At 44.9% G+C, this 18,490-nt stretch overlaps 1 protein-coding gene across 1 annotated transcript in view; it reads right to left on the bottom strand.

Moving 5' to 3' along the window:
* Positions 1-5,361: 5,361 nt before the first annotated feature.
* Positions 5,362-18,490, bottom strand: part of LOC130285270 (lactase/phlorizin hydrolase-like) — a 133,690-nt gene continuing 120,561 nt past the window's right edge. Inside the window, exon 18 of the mRNA XM_056536622.1 lies at positions 5,362-5,804. Coding sequence (XP_056392597.1) covers positions 5,721-5,804 — 84 coding nt within the window. The 3' untranslated portion in view covers positions 5,362-5,720. The remainder of the gene's footprint in view (positions 5,805-18,490) is intronic.

Genomic DNA, 18,490 nt, shown 5'->3' on the forward strand with positions numbered 1-18,490 from the left:
ACCAGCGCCGAGCGGAGGTGAGTACAGAACTAAAGGGGGTGATAGGGGGCTGGATGATGTCGAAGGCCACAGTGGTCTTCAACCTGCGGACCTCCAGAGGTTTCAAAACTACAACTCCCAGCAAGCCCGGACAGCCGATGGCTGCCCGCGCTTGCTGGGAGTTGTAGTTTTGAAACATCTGGAGGTCCGCAGGTTGAAGACCACTGTATCAGACATTGACAAGCGGTGGTGATGATGACAAGGGGATGATGAGGGGGGGGGGGGATTATGACAAGGGGATGATGAAGGGGGGGGTGGGATGATGACAGGGGGATGATGAAGGGGGGGTGTGGGATGATGACAAGAGGATGATGACAAGGGGATGATGAAAGGGGGTGGGGATGATGACAAGGGGATGATGACAAGGGGATGATGAGGGGGGGGATTATGACAAGGGGATGATGAAGGGTGTGTGTGGGATGATGACAAGGGGATGATGAAGGGGGGTGGGGATGATGACAAGGGGATGATGAAGGGGGGTGGGGATGATGACAAGGGGAAGATGAAGGGGGGGTGTGGGATGATGACAAGGGGATGATGAAGGGGGGGTGTGGGATGATGACAAGGGGATGATGAAGGGGGGGTGTGGGATGATGAAGGGGGGATGATGACAGGCGGTGATGATGAAGGGGGATGATGAAGGGGGGATGATGACAGGGTGATGATGATGAGGGTCTGGATGATGACAGGGGGGGATCATGTATTTCCCATCCTAGGCTTATACTCGAGTCAATAACTTTTCCTGGGATTTTGGCGTGAAATTAGGGGCCTCGGCTTATATTCGGGTCGGCTTATACTCGAGTATATATGGTAACCTACCTACCTAGCGGCAAACCTTTTACTTGCCTTCCTACCAACTGAACTTACTACCTGCCTAAATAACTTGCAAACTTACTACTTGCCTACCTACTTAGAGAATGTTCTACTTACCTATTTTACTACTTGCAAATGTACTACCTGCTTACCTAGCAAACATATTACCTGGGTGGGGGGGGGCCCAGGCATATTCTTTGCACAGGGGCCCTCTGTTGTCTGTGTCCGCCCCTGCCTATGTGTGCACGTCCCTGGCTGCCGCTGCACATCTGAGACGGCCGAGTCTCTAGCAGCGCACCCTCTGCCCAGGTACTGGGACTCGTCCGGCGATCAGCGCAATCTACAGAAGGTACCCATTCTGACTACACTTTTAAAGCGCTGTTCTTTTTGAACGTAACACTGCCGCTGCACAATTGGGAGACGGCTGTGTCTCCAGCAGCGAGCCCTCTGCATAGAGGATCCAGATTTGTTACATTCTAAAGTCAATTGATACAATTGCCACTAACTAACTTTGCACAAATCGCTCCATTCTTTATTCAAGACATTTACTATTTATTCTAACTGGATACAAAATAATTGTGGAAATAGCGAACCAAGACTATCAGAGAAATCACTGCATTTTTACAAATTGCTAAACCATTGCTTTCATTCCTATAGATGTGTGGACCCTTATTTAAAGGATTATTTTATGTGTTTTAAAAGCCATATTTTATTGTAATAACCCTTGTTATTTGCCATGATTTTAATTTTATTGTATTAACCACTGAACAACCATTTTGTGTTTCTGTTGATTCACAGTTCACAAGTATACTAACTTTATACATTATATACTGAAATAAACATACGTTATCCTAATTTTCATGAGTCTGAGCCCCAATTTCTGTATTCTATTTCACATTTTTTTGGCACCGTGGGTATAGGTGTTATTTGGGCAGCTCGAGTCTCAGGTTGCAAGGTCAATAGGAGCCTCTCTACCATTCCCAATTCATTAAGGTGTATCCACATAAATGGCCCACCCTGTATATTTGTAATATACATTGATTAAAAAATGTGTATATTTTTGGGTGAAAAAATGTTGTCCCTGCAGCTATTGTCTGTGTGTGTCTATGAGGAGTCCAAATACAGGAAGTGAGGGTAGGACAAGCAGGGCTCTGTGCAGACTCCAGGCTTGTCAATCATCCTGATGTGTGAGCCAGGAGCGTGTTATAGAGCCTCACTGCACAGAGCCCTGCTTGTCCACCCTCACTTCCTGTATTTGGACTCCTCATAGAGACACACAAACAATAGCTGTAGGGACAAATATACACACATTTTTTTAACCAATATATATTACAAATATATATATTGGTATTATCTATATTATATAAAAAGTTTTTGTTGACGACAGGTACACTTTAAGTCACAAAGATGTAGTTTTTATGCAGATTACTGGGAATTGGAACAGTAGAAACGCTGTGATAGCCTGGGGGGTTGGTGTAGGGAGTGTAGCTGTCCGGTTACTAAAGGGTGCTTGTTAACCCTTTCTATTTGTCACACCAGGGTGGGGGCTCCTCTGTAATGCTGGTCCTTCCGCCACCCTTCCCAAAAGCGATAGGGAGGTATAGAATAATGGAATGTCCACAACCGGAGAGTTTGCTGAAAACAGTTGGAACTTTACTGAAGATTTTATGCAAGCTTCATAACAGGAACAGTCTCTACAAATGCAAATTCTCTTGGAGATTGACAAAGGTTGGGACCGTAAGCAACCTTGAGTCCTTAGACTGATATGCGCTGTTCCACTGGATTTAGGGGATTAGTTGCGGTCCAGTAGTCACGCTAGCTTTAGCGGGGATTAGTTTAGAACTCACGGTTTAGTTTAGGCTGAGGCCGGTAGGTTTTCTGTCTTTGAAAGTTGCGCAGATCCATTCTGCTAGTCCGGCATCCACGAGAGCAGCAACCCAAGAGAGCGATAATTGGCTACAGCTCCCTTATATGGGCAGGGGCTGGACTAGAGCTAATTGGTCCAATACTGCTGTCAATCACCTTTACATAGCATTATGGGTAACACGTGACCCAAGGACCTCCAAAGGTCCTCTAACATACCATAGAGGATTTAACATGGTCACATGACCGAAGGTCCTGCGACGCTAACCAGGTAAACATAATATACATTATATTAAGTATACATTATTATTATTAAATATATACATGTATACATTATAAAATTAGAGTAGAAGAGATGCGACTAGGGGATCTCCCACCTGAGGGACCCTACCTGAGCGTAGTTACTCTGACTTTGGGGACCACCATACAAGGTACGGTATGCAATACGGTACCGGGACACCACAAAGCAATGAGCAGATACAGATACAAGCTGCTACTGTGATAGTGTTGGTCACTCACAGACCCTTTCAAGTACCTGACCGTGTTTGCTGCGACTTGTAGTGCAGTCCAATGGTCTGATGTCTGTAGCATAGCAGGAAGAAACACCCTCACAACTTCAAGCTTATCTGAGGAGTAAGTGGTAATCAGAGCGAGTCTCATATTGACTGTATTTTATGTTCAGAGGATCTGCTCAGGACCTGTGTTGTGGTGGTCCACTGTGGGACGGAATTGTCACAGCCTGACTAACATGAACCACTGTCCTCCGTGCGTATAACATAGTCCATAGAACTGTTAAGCTTCCTCTTAACACTACCTGACTTCCTTCTACCTGACCTTATACAGTAGACTCTCCTAATAGCGGACACTCAAGGGGAATAAAAAATGTCCCCTATTGAGAGATGTTCCTTATTGGGAAAAAATGTTCAAATTCTTCCTAAATGACAGAATACTGTACTGTACTCACTCCAGAGTGTAATTACCTATGAAATATGATAAAAAGCAATATTGCAGTAGAATTTCCCAGTGCCATTTTATCTCCCCTTACCCCCTCATGTATGAGTTCACCCCCCCCCCCCCTTTTATACCCTATGCCACCTTATTCCCTCCTTGCATTGTTCCAAATTATCCCCCCTTACCCCCTGTGCCACATAATTTCCCCTTGATCCCTCTGTGCCATTTTATTCCCCCTTTATCACCCTCTGTGTCAATTCATCACCCCCTCTTTATGAAATGGTGTGGTGGCCCAGTACGGGAGGGTGTTGCCTCATACCTTCCCTGCCCTGTCAGGCAGTGTCCCTTCGTGTCTCCAGGGCCCCCTACAGTGTTTTCTCCATTGTACATAAGTTATGCATTATACCATGTGATTGTTACCCTGGAGGCATTGGTGACCAGATGACCTGTAGGTGACCAATGGGACTCCCCAGAGACACCCCCATAAAAGGTGGGGTTGAGCTACTATCTTCTCTCTTAGTTCCTGCTGAGGTCCATTGTAGTCAAGTCATCTCGTGTGTGTATCCAGAGCATTGGATGCCTCAAGCCTAGTTTGCCGCCACAGTCAAGTTCAAGTAAGCTAAAAGTCACCGTCTTGTCAGTCAAAGTCATTTGTCTACCCAGCGTGTCCTGCAGTAAATTGTCCCATCTACCTACAAGTCTCAGCAAGCCTGCGAGGTCTCTGTGTCACTGGTCACCTTCTTGGGCCCTGTCTGTACTGCATAGACTGTAACAACTGTCTAACCTCAGTAAAGCTACTGTTGTTTGCAACTTGGCGTCAGTGTCTTCATTGCCCCCCATGCCTAGCCCAGGATCAGCGGTATACCTTTGGGTGGTTAAGGCTAAACCACACCCTGGCGTCACGAATTCAAGGAGTTAATACCTTCTGCCCCTAGGGTTATAACATCTACCCTGCATCACACAGCCCTCTACCACAACTTTTGGCGTCCTACGAACAGGATATGGGTGTGCGCCATATGCCACAAGTCCTCCCCCCCAGTCTGAACGGTGTCCAACAATGTCTGCAAAAAACGCATGCTGCTGCGGCCTAAGTCAGCGCCAGAAAGTGTACGGGACTGTTGTTACTGGAATGTGTTTTAGTCGAGGCGCTTGTGAAATAGAGGGGGAGGTGAAGAAAAGTTTACTGCTTGTTACCTGGAAAACTGCTAAAGTCGTGAAAAACTATGTGCAAGATTAGAACAGAAGCCATGTTACGTTATCCAGCATTGCCTGTACCTGTAAGGGTTAAAGATGTGCCGGAGAAGCGCGTGAAAATGTCCGGCGCTGGTCAACTGGGAGCACATGGTTCGTGAGCTTTTAACATCTTTTCCCCCCTGGTGCGGTTCTGTTTGGCAACATGATTTCCACGCCCAGGGGCGGGACGCCAAACAGAACCGCACCAGGGGGGAACAGATGTTAAAAGCTCACTCACCATATGCTCCCAGTATGAGACTGGGAGGCTCCCAGGAGGAATAGGGCCCTAATGCAGCTTCCTGCCAATTATATAGGCCTGGGCTAAGAGTGCAGTTGGTACAGCCAGTACTGGGTCACTACATACGCAAATTGCTTAAAGCAAATCACAGAAAAATCTGATGCAAAATCAGATTTTATTTTATTTTTTTTGCAATATTCAGTTAATTCCGAATCAGTTCCGTCATCTGGATTTGGCGCTATACCTGACAATAATAATATATAGTACATGCAGGAATCAGTACTGTACTACAACAATCCCGATGTATAGTCTTATATCCAGTGTCTCCTCTCAGGTCTGATCATCTTCTTATTCTTGACAAATAACAGGAGATGATTTTTTTTTCTTATAGTTTATTATCCTCCAGATCATTTGTGTAACAATTTTACATAGTTTTATGGTCACAGCTAAAATAACTCTTCTACCTTTAGTTTTTTACGCAATTTACTGATCAGAACTACAAGCAAAACGATGGTCAAGACGGCGGCAAGTAGGATGGCAAATTCCACATATAAAGCGATCATGGCGTCCGAGGTGGAGATTTTCAGTCCAAGAAAGTCCACTGCTGGAGGGTCCGGGTCTTCTGGGGGTCCTGTGGTGAGGCCGGCTGTGGGTCTGGAAGTTGTACCTGCCAAGGAAAGGAAGTCTGGGTAAATGCCTCCTATTATTTACATGTGACACCAGAAACAAGTATTCGGGGTACTCCGGCCCTAAGACAACCACAATAGCTACCCTTATATTTTAATAGTTTACAATTACGCAAGCGGCTGTACTAAATATGATTATTTTTATTTTTTATTACATTATTTTATTTAAAAAATGGGAAATGGGGGTGATTCAAATTAGGGGAGGGGCTTATTCACATTTATTAACTTGCAATCTTTTAATTGCATACACTGTTCAATGGTATGCCATAGCATAGCATTGATCAGTGTTATTGGTGCTCTGCTGCTCCAGCCTGCATGGCTGGCTTGGAGCAATAGAACACCGATTGGAAAGCGAGTAGGCAGGTAAGGACCCTCCTACTGTCCTCTCAGCTGATCGGGGATCACGGCGTCTAAAGTGTTAATGCCCGGCATTGGCCCAATCGGTGATGTCCGGCATTAACACTGGGTCCTGGCTGCTGATAGCAGTAGGACCCACCGGGTTTAAAGCATTCTCTGCTCACAAGAAGGCTTTAAACGCTGTTAAAGGGGTACCCCGCTGCACAGCTTGTGACGTCATTGCTCCGCTGCGGGAGCTTGTGACGTCATTGCCCCTGCCCCCTCATGACATCACGCCCCGCCCCCTCAATGCAAGTCTAAGGGAGGGGGCGTGACTGCTGTCACGCCCCCCTCCCGTAGACTTGCATTGAGGGGGCGGGTGTGATGTAATGAGGGGGGTGGGCTATGACGTCACAAGCTGCCGGCACCAGCGTTAGGAACAGTTTGTTCCAAACGCTGAGCAGCGGAGTACCCCTTTAACCGGACCAGGGCATACAGATATGCCCTGCGTCCTTAACAGGTTAATTGAATGTAACAACAGATACTACTAATATTCACAGCTGATCGAGCGCACGCTATCTATTCTAATACTCTGCATGTGTATCTAAAAATCTATATAGGTAATTACATGTATGTATATACAAAAGCAATAAATCTATACCTATATAATCAATCTTGTGAGTTCTCCTGTTATTGTCTGAACAAGAATTATAAAGAGAGTTTTGTGAGTATGTTACAGATGGGGGGCGGCACTGGTGGTAATGTATTGACAGGCCTGGATTAGGCAGGGTTCACACCTCTGTCAGAGACTCCACTCCATTTTACAGGAAGAATTACACAGCACGTAGGGTTATTCATCTCACCAAACTGAAGGACACTGCACCAATCCCAATGACCTCACGCATAAATATTGGGTCCTTTGGGTGCCACTGATGTCCATCATATGATGCATCTGGCAGAGCGTTGCACCTTCCATTAATGACGGAAGCCAAAATGGTAGTGTGAACAGAGCCCATGGCTAGGATCATACTGAGGAGTCCCCGGCCAAAGATTCCGATGGCAGCCGGCACTCACTGAATCAGTTGGTGCTAGGAGCACGTGGACATTGCCGATCCCCATAGACCGCAATGTTTTCCGCCAAATGATTGAGCAGGATCATTTATGTGGTGACAGAATACATTTTGTGTGGTCTATGGGTATAACCAATGTCCACGTGGTCCTAGCACCAACTGATTCAGTCAGTGGCGTAAGCTCCGCCACTGAAATTCCGTATTGCGCACTCTGCAGCAGAATCCTATTAACCGCAACATTTATAAACAAAATCTCTAAGCGGAATCATTCTCAGAAATTCTGTAGTCTGAACCCAGCCTTAGAGGTTCGAATTAGGAATTGCAGTAGAATAAATGGAGGGGGGGGGGGGGGGAGGTAATAAAAATTGATATTAGGGAAGGGGCTTATTCACAATTATTAACTTTAAAAAAAAAATACTTTTTCATATTTTTTTTCATATAACAGGAGCATAACTAGGGTGTACAGGTACGCTTGATGACCTAAAGGGGTTAATGCCTGAAGGGCATATGTGTTGCTTCATGTACCTTGGGTTGCCCCCATTTTGGGGCAACTATTAACAGAGGGGGCCTACCCAAACTATACAGGGGCAACAATTAAAAGAGAGGCCTACCTAAACTATATGGAGGCCCCATATAGTGTGGGTAGGCCCCTCTGTTAAAATTTCCGGCCATATACCGTATTTTTCGCCGTATAAGACGCACTTTTTCTTCCCCAAAACGTGGGGGGAAAAGTTGGTGCGTCTTAAACGGCGAATATACGCCCGAGGCTGCTGAGGGCGAGAGCGGGAAGTCAGCTGTAAGTACAGAGGCTGCGGCGGTGCGGTACAGCGCTGACTACCCGCTCCCCACCCGCAGCAGCCTCATGACCCCCGGTGAATTTTTCACCTCTCACCGGCTATGTTTATTGCCCTACGCCTGGAACATACAGTTCCGGGCGCCGGGCAAGTGAATTACTAATAACTGTATACTAAAAACCAGGGGGCCTCCAGCTGTTCTGAAACTACAACTACCAGCATGCCCGGACCGGCAAAGGCTGTCTGGGCATGCTGGTAGTTGTAGTTTCACAACAGCTGGAGGCCCCCTGGTTTTTAATATACAGTATTAGTTTTTACCTACTCTGGCCGGCCCCCGCCTGCAGCCGCACACAGGAGCCGGCCCGGGCAGATAAAATCATAGTTTTTCCTATGCCGGACATCGCTATGTCCCGAAAAATCTTTTCGGGACATAAGGATGTCCGCGGGTCACTAACCAATCCCCGGCCGATGCGCGTCCTCCTCCGGTCCTCCTGCGGTCTTCCTGCGATCCTCTGCCTCTCTATGGTTGTACGCACGGGACCTCAGTGACGTCCCGTGCGTACAACCATAGCGGCGCCGGAGGACCGGAGGAAGACGCACGCCGACCGGGGCCTGGTGAGTGACCGGCGGTGTGTAATCTTCAGCGTTCCGGTCACCGCTCCTCCGGTCCCGGCACCTACTGCTATGGTCCATAGGCCATAGCAGTAGATGTGACACTGGGCCAGAGGAGCGGTGACCGGAACACTGTGGGGGCAGCACACAGACATACAGCCTCCAGCCATACACTGTATATGGCTTGAAGCTGTATGTCTGTGGGGGGGAGCTGCCTACTATTGCGGGGGAACTATACTGCCAGCCATTGTGGGGGAACTATACTGCCAACCATTGTGGGGGAACTATACTGCCAACCATTGTGGGGGAACTATACTGCCAACCATTGTGGAGGGGGGGGGGGGGGGGAGCTGCCTACCATTTTGGAGGGGGGGGGAAGCTGCCTACCATTGTGGGGGGACTATACTGCCAACTATTGTGGGGGGGAGCTGCCAGTGCCTACCATTGTGGGGGAACTATACTGCCAACTATTGTGGGGAAACTATACTGCCAACCATTGTGGGGGAACTATACAGCCAACTATTGTGGGGGAACTATACTGCCAACCATTGTGGGGGGGAGGGGGGAGGAGCTGCCTACCATTGTGGGGGAACTATACTGCCAACTATTGTGGGGGAACTATACTGCCAACCATTGTGGGGGGGAGGGGGGAGGAGCTGCCTACCATTGTGGGGGAACTATACTGCCAATTATTGTGGGGGAACTATACTGCCAATCATTGTGGGGGGGAGGGGGAAGGAGCTGCCTACCGTTGTGGGGGAACTATACTGCCAACTATTGTGGGGGGGGAGGGGGGAGGAGCTGCCTACCATTGTGGGGGAACTATACTGCCAACTATTGTGGGGGAACTATACTGATATAAAATATTTTACTACAGTATTTGGTTCAGAATCTTTTTTTTCTAGATTTTCCTCCTTTAAAATTGGGTGCGTCTTATATGCCGGAGCGTCTTATATGGCGAAAAATACGGTAATCGTTGTAGGCCCCTCTGTGCTGCTAATAGTTGCCCCCCTATAGTTATAGGTATTAGCCCCCAGGCATATTGCCCCAAGCAGCAATTCCAAGCTGCCAGCCGCTACTATTCCATATACTTCTTCCCAGCCCCCCCCCCCAACCCCCCAAGTCATTTTTTCCCTTTAGCCAACTGTCCACAGACAGTGTGACTGGCGGGCAGCAACGCTGGGACATAAATTTTTTTTTTTTTTTTTTTTTAAATGGCCCCCTGGCGTCCGGGTCCCTTACTGGGACCAGTTTTACCCCCCTGATGGAGTATCCTTCTCCTTTTCTCTGCAGAAGAAGCAGAAGGGAAGAGCAAAGTGTGGCCTGTATGTACCCCCTGAATGGCAATGAGCACCACATGAGACAATGTACTAAAATGGCTCCGGGAAACCATAGGGGCCACATAATACCCATCACCAGCCCGGGAGATCAAAGAAAATTTATGAATGTATCTGAAGACAATAGACAGACAGTTTCCAAGAGCCAGGAGGAGACTTAGGCTACTTTCACACTGCCGATTGGCACAGCTCGTTGACGGCCGTTAGGCTCTCTTTTTTGGGGTCCATAGGGCGCCATTATTTTGTAGCGGGAATAGCGAGAGATAAAGATGGCACAAGCTGTATTTTTTCTCCCACTATTCTACTTGGCTCCCCCAACGGCCATCACACTGCCGTGTCCTAACGGCTTGTTAAAGGAGCCGAGCATCTCCCTGCCAGTGCCAGCGCTATACAAGTGACCCCTGCAGAGAGGTAGCACCTCTATAGAGGGAGCACACTCACTTTGTCTACCAGTTTTGCAAAAATAAAAAAAAGGGCATTAAAGAAGCAAGGGCGAAAAAGGGCAGGGGCTGAAGCCCCCTTTGATCCCTATGTGCAGGGGCGGACATATTGCCTGTGCAGCCGTTTCAGCTGCACAGGGGCCCAGTGTGAGAGGGGGCCGCTGCCCTCTCCAGGTCCGGCCCCAGAGGCGAGCATTAGGCCACATACCACCGCATACTCCCCGACCACAGCAAGTTTGACTGCACCCGGATGGACGCTGCGTTCAACCACCCCTGCAGCCAGTGGGGTCTCTGGGGGGGGGGGGGGGGGACGCGGGGTTAGGGGGCCAGAGGGGGCCACGCCCCCCCCCCTTGTGCCCCCCCTAGCAGCAGTAGGTCACTAGCAGCTCTCATGGCCACCAGTAAGGGGCCCGAGCCCCCGCTGCACCCCCCGCCCCCCGGAGCCATCTACTCCGCCATCCTTTTTTTAAATAAATCTTCAGCCAGCAGCCCTGTCACCACGCAGGGGCCGCGCTATGCAGACTGGGAAGAGCAGACAGGAAGCTCCTCCCCCTCTCTCACTCCCCTGTATACTGGACCTTGTGGAGCAGGCCCGCTGTGTGTATACAGGCCCGGACACCACCAGTATGGAAGACTTACCTGCCCAGTGCCCACTGCTCATGCTGCCCTTTTAAAGTAAGTAACTTGCTTGGGGGAGAGGGGGAAAGTTGTAGTTCGGGAGACAGTGGGGGGTAGCTCAGTGTTTCCCAACCAGGGGGCCTCCAGCTGTTGCAAAACTACAACTCACAGCATTCCTTTGGCTTTATGAGCATACTGGGAGTTGTAGTTTTGCAACAGCTGGAGGCCCCCAGGTTGAGAAACACTGATCTATCTATCTATCAATCTATTATATATCTATCTCCTATCTATCTATCAATCTATAATATATCTATCTCCTATCTATCAATCCATCCATCTATCTATATCCATCTATTTATGCATCTATCTATCTTTCTCATATCTATCTATCTATCCTCATATCTATCTCATATCTATCTATCTATCTATCTCATAACTATCTATCAATCTCATTTCTATCTCATATTTATCTATTTATCTATCTCATATCTATCTATCAATCTCATTTCTATCTCATATTTATCTATCTATCTATCTCATATCTATCTTTTTCATATCTATCTATCTATATATCTATCTCATATCTATCTCATATCTATCTATCTATCTATCTATCTATCTCATATCTATCTATCCATCTATCTATCTCATATCTATCTATCTATCTATCTCATATCTATCTATCTATCTCATATCTATCTATCTATCTCATATCTATCTATCTCATATCTATCTATCTCATATCTATCTATCTCATATCTATCTATCTATCTATCTAACTCAGATAGATGAGAGATAGATAGATAAATAGATATGAGAGATAGATAGGTAGATGGATGATATATAGATAGATAGATACATATATATATATATATATATATATATATATATATATATATAGATAGAAAGATAGATAGATAAATAGATGATATATATCGTATATACTCGAGTATAAGCCGAGTTTTTCAGCACGATTTTTCGTGCTGAAAACACCCCCCTCGGCTTATACTCGAGTGAACTCTCCACCCGCAGTGGTCTTCAACCTGCGGACCTCCAGAGGTTTCAAAACCACAACTCCCAGCAAGCCCGGGCAGCCATCGGCTGTCCGGGCTTGCTGGGAGTTGTAGTTTTGAAACCTCCGGAGGTCCGCAGGTTGAAGACCACTGCGGCCTTCGACATCATCCAGCTCCCTCTCACCCCCTTTAGTTCTGTACAGTACTCACCTCCGCTCGGCGCTGGTCCGGTCCTGCAGGGCTGTCCGGAGAGGAGGTGGTCCGGTGGAATAGTGGTTCCGGGCTGCTATCTTCACTGGGGAGGCCTCTTCTAAGCGCTTCAGGCCCGGCCCCAGAATAGTCACGTTGCCTTGACAACGACGCAGAGGTACGTTCATTGCCAACGTACTTCTGCATCATTGTCAAGGCAAAACCTCTATTCCGGGCCGGAAGCGCGGAGAAGAGGCGCCCCCGGTGAAGATAGCAGCCCGGAACCACTATCCCACCGGACCACCTCCTCTCCGGACAGCCCTGCAGGACCGGACCAGCGCCGAGCGGAGGTGAGTACTGTACAGAACTAAAGGGGGGTGAGAGGGGGCTGGATGATGTCGAAGGCCGCAGTGGTCTTCAACCTGCGGACCTCCGGAGGTTTCAAAACTACAACTCCCAGCAAGCCCGGACAGCCGATGGCTGCCCGGGCTTGCTGGGAGTTGTAGTTTTGAAGCCTCTGGAGGTCCGCAGGTTTAAGACCACTGAGGGCGGATGATGAGAAGAGGATGATGAAGGGGGGGTGTGGGATGATGACAAGAGGATGATGAAGGGGGGGGTGGGATGATGAAGGGGGGGGGTGTGGGACGATTACAAGGGGATGATGAAGGGGGGTGGGGATGATGACAAGGGGATGATGAAGGGGGGATGTGTGGGATGATGACAAGGGGATGATGAAGGGGGGTGGGGATGATGACAAGGGGATGATGAAGGGGGGATGTGTGGGATGATGACAAGGGGATGATGAAGGGGGTGTGTGTGGGATGATGACAAGGGGATGATGAAGGGGGGATGTGTGGGATGAGGACAAGGGGATGATGAAGGGGGGATGTGTGGGATGATGACAAGGGGATGATGAACGGGGAATGTGTGGGATGATGACAAGGGGATGATGAACGGTGGATGTGTGGGATGATGACAAGGGGATGATGAACGGGGGATGTGTGGGATGATGACAAGGGGATGATGAAGGGGGGTGGGGATGATGACAAGGGGATGATGAAGGGGGGATGTGTGGGATGATGACAAGGGGATGATGACAGGTGATGATGATGAGGGTCTGGATGATGACAGGCGGTGATGAGGATGTTAATGACGGGTCTGGATGATGACAGGGGGGGGATGATGTATTTCCCACCCTAGGCTTATACTCGAGTCAATAACTTTTCCTGGGATTTTGGGTTGAAATTAGGGGCCTCGGCTTATACTCGGGTCGGCTTATACTCGAGTATATACGGTAGATAGAGAGATGATATATAGAAAGATACATAAATAGATGGATAGATAGATGATAGACAGATCGATAGATAGATAGATGATAGATACATAGATATGATATAGATAGATAGATGATAGATAGATATGATATAGACAGATAGATAGGAGATAGATGGATATGATATAGATAGATGGATATGATATAGATAGATGGATATGATATAGATAAATTTATATGATATAGATAGATAGATCAGTTTCCCAACCAGGGGGCCTCCAGCTGTTGCAAAACTACAACTCCCAGCATTCATTTGGCTTTATGAGCATACTGGTAGTTGTAGTTTTGCAACAGCTGGAGGCCCCCCTAGTTGGGAAACACTGATCTATATCAATCATCTATCTATTATCTATCTATCCAAAAAAAAGACCAGCAGCACAGAGAAAAATTAGTGCAAAAAAGGTGGAGATTTATTGCATTATCCCAGTGTACAAAAGAAGCGACGTTTCAGTGACCTCTCGTCACCGTTCTCAAGGAGCTTGTACACTGGGATAATGTAATAAATCTCCACCTTTTTTGCACTAATTTTTCTCTGTGCTGCTGGTCTCTTGCTTTTTTCTAGTACAAGTGAATCTCTCACCAAGATCCACACCCAGCGTGCACCATTGCATTGGTTTTCTTCATTTTGTTGTGCTGCTCTTCTGGGGTTTTTTATTTATTTATCTATCTATTCATCTATCTCCTATCCATCTATCTCCTATCTATCTATCTATCCATCTATCTCCTATCCATCTATCTATCTATCTATCTATCCATCTATCTCCTATCTATCCATCTATCTATCCATCTATCTCCTATCTATCTATCTCATATCTATCTATCTATCTATCCATCTATCTCCTATCTATCTATCTCATATCTATCTATCTCCTATCTATCTATCTCATATCTATCTATCTCATATCTATCCATCTATCTCCTATCTATCTATCTATCTATCCATCTATCTCCTATCTATCTATCTATCTATCTCCTATCTATATATCTATCTCATATCTATCTATCTATCTATCTCATATCTATCATATCATATCTATCTCATATCTATCTATCAATCCATCTATCTCCTATCTATCTATCTATCTATCTATCTATCTCCTATCTATATATCTATCTCATATCTATCTATCTATCTATCTATCTCATATCTATCTATCTATATCATATCTATCTCATATCTATCTATCTATCTATCCATCTATCTCATATCTATCTCATATCTATCTATCAATCCATCTATCTATATCCATCTATTTATGTATCTATCTATGGGGGAGATTTATCAAAACCTGTGCAAAGGAAAAGTTGCAGATCGCTTTTTTCATTTTGCAGAGGCCTTGATAAAAATGAAAGCAGTGATCTGATTGGTTGCTATGGGCAACTGGGCAACTTTTCCTCTGGACGGGTTTTGATAAATATCCCCCTATCTTTCTATTTATCTATCTATCTCATATTTATCTCAGATAGATGAGAGATAGATGAAAGATAGATAGATATGAGAGATAGATAGATAGATTATATATAGATAGATAGATATGAGATAGATAGAAAGATAGATTAATAGATGATAGATAGATAGATAGATGATAGATAGATATGATATAGATAGATAGATGATAGATAGATATGATATAGATAGATAGATAGGAGATAGATGGATAGATGATTGATAGATAGATAGATAGATAGATCAGTGTTTCCCAACCAGGGGGCCTCCAGCTGTGGCCCCCTGGTTGGGATACACTGATCTAGAGGCCCCCTGGTTGGGATACACTGATCTATCTATCTATCTCATATCTATCTATCTATCTATCTATCTATCTATCTATCTCATATCTATCTATCTATCTATCTATCTCATATCTATTATCTATCTATCTATCTACAAAACTAAAGATCCAGCGGCACTCCCAGATAAGGTGCAAAAACAAAGTGTTTTATTCCCCCATGTATGTGTGACGTTTCGATAGCATCCCGCCATCTTTATCATACGTACAGTTATACATTCTGTAGTCTCTGTGACATCACTGTGCTTCATAATAAACTGTGACATCACTGTGCTTCATAATAAACTGCGACATCACTGTGCTTCATAATAAACTGTGACATCACTGTGCTTCATAATAAACTGTGACATCACTGTGCTTCATAATAAACTGTGACATCACTGTGCTTCATAATAAACTGTGACATCACTGTGCTTCATAATAAACTGTGACATCACTGTGCTTCATAATAAACTGTGACATCACTGTGCTTCATAATAAACTGTGACATCACTGTGCTTCATAATAAACTGTGACATCACTGTGCTTCATAATAAACTGTGACATCACTGTGCTTCATAATAAACTGTGACATCACTGTGCTTCATACTAAACTGTGACATCACTGTGCTTCATAATAAACTGTGACATCACTGTGCTTCATAATAAACTGTGACATCACTGTGCTTCATAATAAACTGTGACATCACTGTGCTTCATAACAAACTGTGACATCACTGTGCTTCATAATAAACTGTGACATCACTGTGCTTCATAATAAACTGTGACATCACTGTGCTTCATAATAAACTGTGACATCACTGTGCTTCATAATAAACTGTGACGTCACTGTGCTTCATAATAAACTGACATCACTGTGCTTCATAATAAACTGTGACATCACTGTGCTTCATAATAAACTGTGACATCACTGTGCTTCATAATAAACTGTGACATCACTGTGCTTCATAATAAACTGTGACATCACTGTGCTTCATAATAAACTGACATCACTGTGCTTCATAATAAACTGTGACATCATTGTGCTTCATAATAAACTGTGACATCACTGTGCTTCATAATAAACTGTGACATCACTGTGCTTCATAATAAACTGTGACATCACTGTGCTTCATAATAAACTGTGACATCACTGTGCTTCATAATAAACTGTGACATCACTGTGCTTCATACTAAAGTGTGACATCACTGTGCTTCATAATAAACTGTGACATCACTGTGCTTCATAATAAACTGTAACGTCACTGTGCTTCATAATAAACTGTGACGTCACTGTGCTTCATAATAAACTGTGACGTCACTGTGCTTCATAATAAACTGTGACATCATTGTGCTTCATAATAAACTGTGACATCACTGTGCTTCATAATAAACGGTGACGTCACTGTGCTTCATAATACACTGTGACATCACTGTGCTTCATAATAAACTGACATCACTGTGCTTCATAATAAACTGTGACATCACTGTGCTTCATAATAAACTGTGACATCACTGTGCTTCATAATAAACTGTGACATCACTGTGCTTCATAATAAACTGTGACATCACTGTGCTTCATAATAAACTGTGACATCACTGTGCTTCATAATAAACTGTGACATCACTGTGCTTCATCCTGTAATTTGATGTCACTGTGTATAACAACCCTGTAGTGACATCACAGTTTATTATTCTTGAACGCTGACTTCACTGTGTATATTTTCTCGGTACAATGACATCACTGTATAGTTACTCTCTACTGTGACAACACTGCGTTTATTAACCCTGTAGTTGCAAAACTGTTTATTGTCCCTGTACAGAGACATTACTATTTATATTAACTCTGAACTGTGATGTCACTGTGTATATTTACCCTGTATTGTCACTCGCAGTGCAAGGTAAATATGTACAGTGACATTAGGGTATACAGGCTTAATATATACAGTGATGTCACAGTGCAGTGTAAGTATCAACAGTGATGTTGCAGTATAGAGATAACACACAGTGATGTTATAGTTCATAGATAATATACACATTGATGTCACAATACAGGGATAATACACACAGTGATGTCACAGTACAGGGATAATACACACAGTGATGTCACAGTACAGGGATAATACACACAGTGATGTCACAGTACAGGAATAATACACACAGTGATGTCACAGTAGTACAGGGATAATATACACAGTGATGTCACAGTACAGGGATAATATACACAGTGATGTCACAGTACAGGGATAATACACAGTGATGTCACAGTACAGGGATAATACACACAGTGATGTCACAGTACAGGGATAATACACACAGTGATGTCACAGTACAGGAATAATACACAGTGATGTCACAGTACAGGAATAATACACACAGTGATGTCACAGTACAGGGATAATACACACAGTGATGTCACAGTACAGGGATAATACACACAGTGATGTCACAGTACAGGAATAATACACAGTGATGTCACAGTACAGGGACAATACACACAGTGATGTCACAGTACAGAGATAATACACACAGTGATGTCACAGTACAGAGATAATACACACAGTGATGTCACAGTACAGAGATAATACACACAGTGATTTCACAGTACAGGGAGGGATAATATACACAGTAATATCATAGTACAGGGATAATACACAGTGACGTCACAGTACAGAAATAATACACAGTGATGTCACAGTACAGGGATAATACACACAGTGATGTCACAGTACAGAGATAATACACACAGTGATGTCACAGTACAGAGATAATACACACAGTGATGTCACAGTACAGGGATAATACACAGTGATGTCGCAATACAGAGATAATACACACGTACATAGATAATACACACATCGATGTCACAGTACAGGGATAATACACAGTGATGTCACAGTACAGAGATAATACACACAGTGATGTCACAGTACAGGGAGGTATAATATACACAGTGATGTCATAGTACAGGGATAATACACAGTGACGTCACAGTACTGGGATAATACACAGTGACGTCACAGTACAGGGATAATACATAGTGATGTCACAGTACAGGGATAATACACAGTGATGTCACAGTACAGAGATAATACACACAATGATGTCACAGTACAGGAATAATACACAGTGATATACTGTGCTTCATAATAAACTGTG

This window comes from Hyla sarda, chromosome 8 (genome assembly GCF_029499605.1).
Source record: "Hyla sarda isolate aHylSar1 chromosome 8, aHylSar1.hap1, whole genome shotgun sequence".
Classification (NCBI taxonomy): domain Eukaryota; kingdom Metazoa; phylum Chordata; class Amphibia; order Anura; family Hylidae; genus Hyla; species Hyla sarda.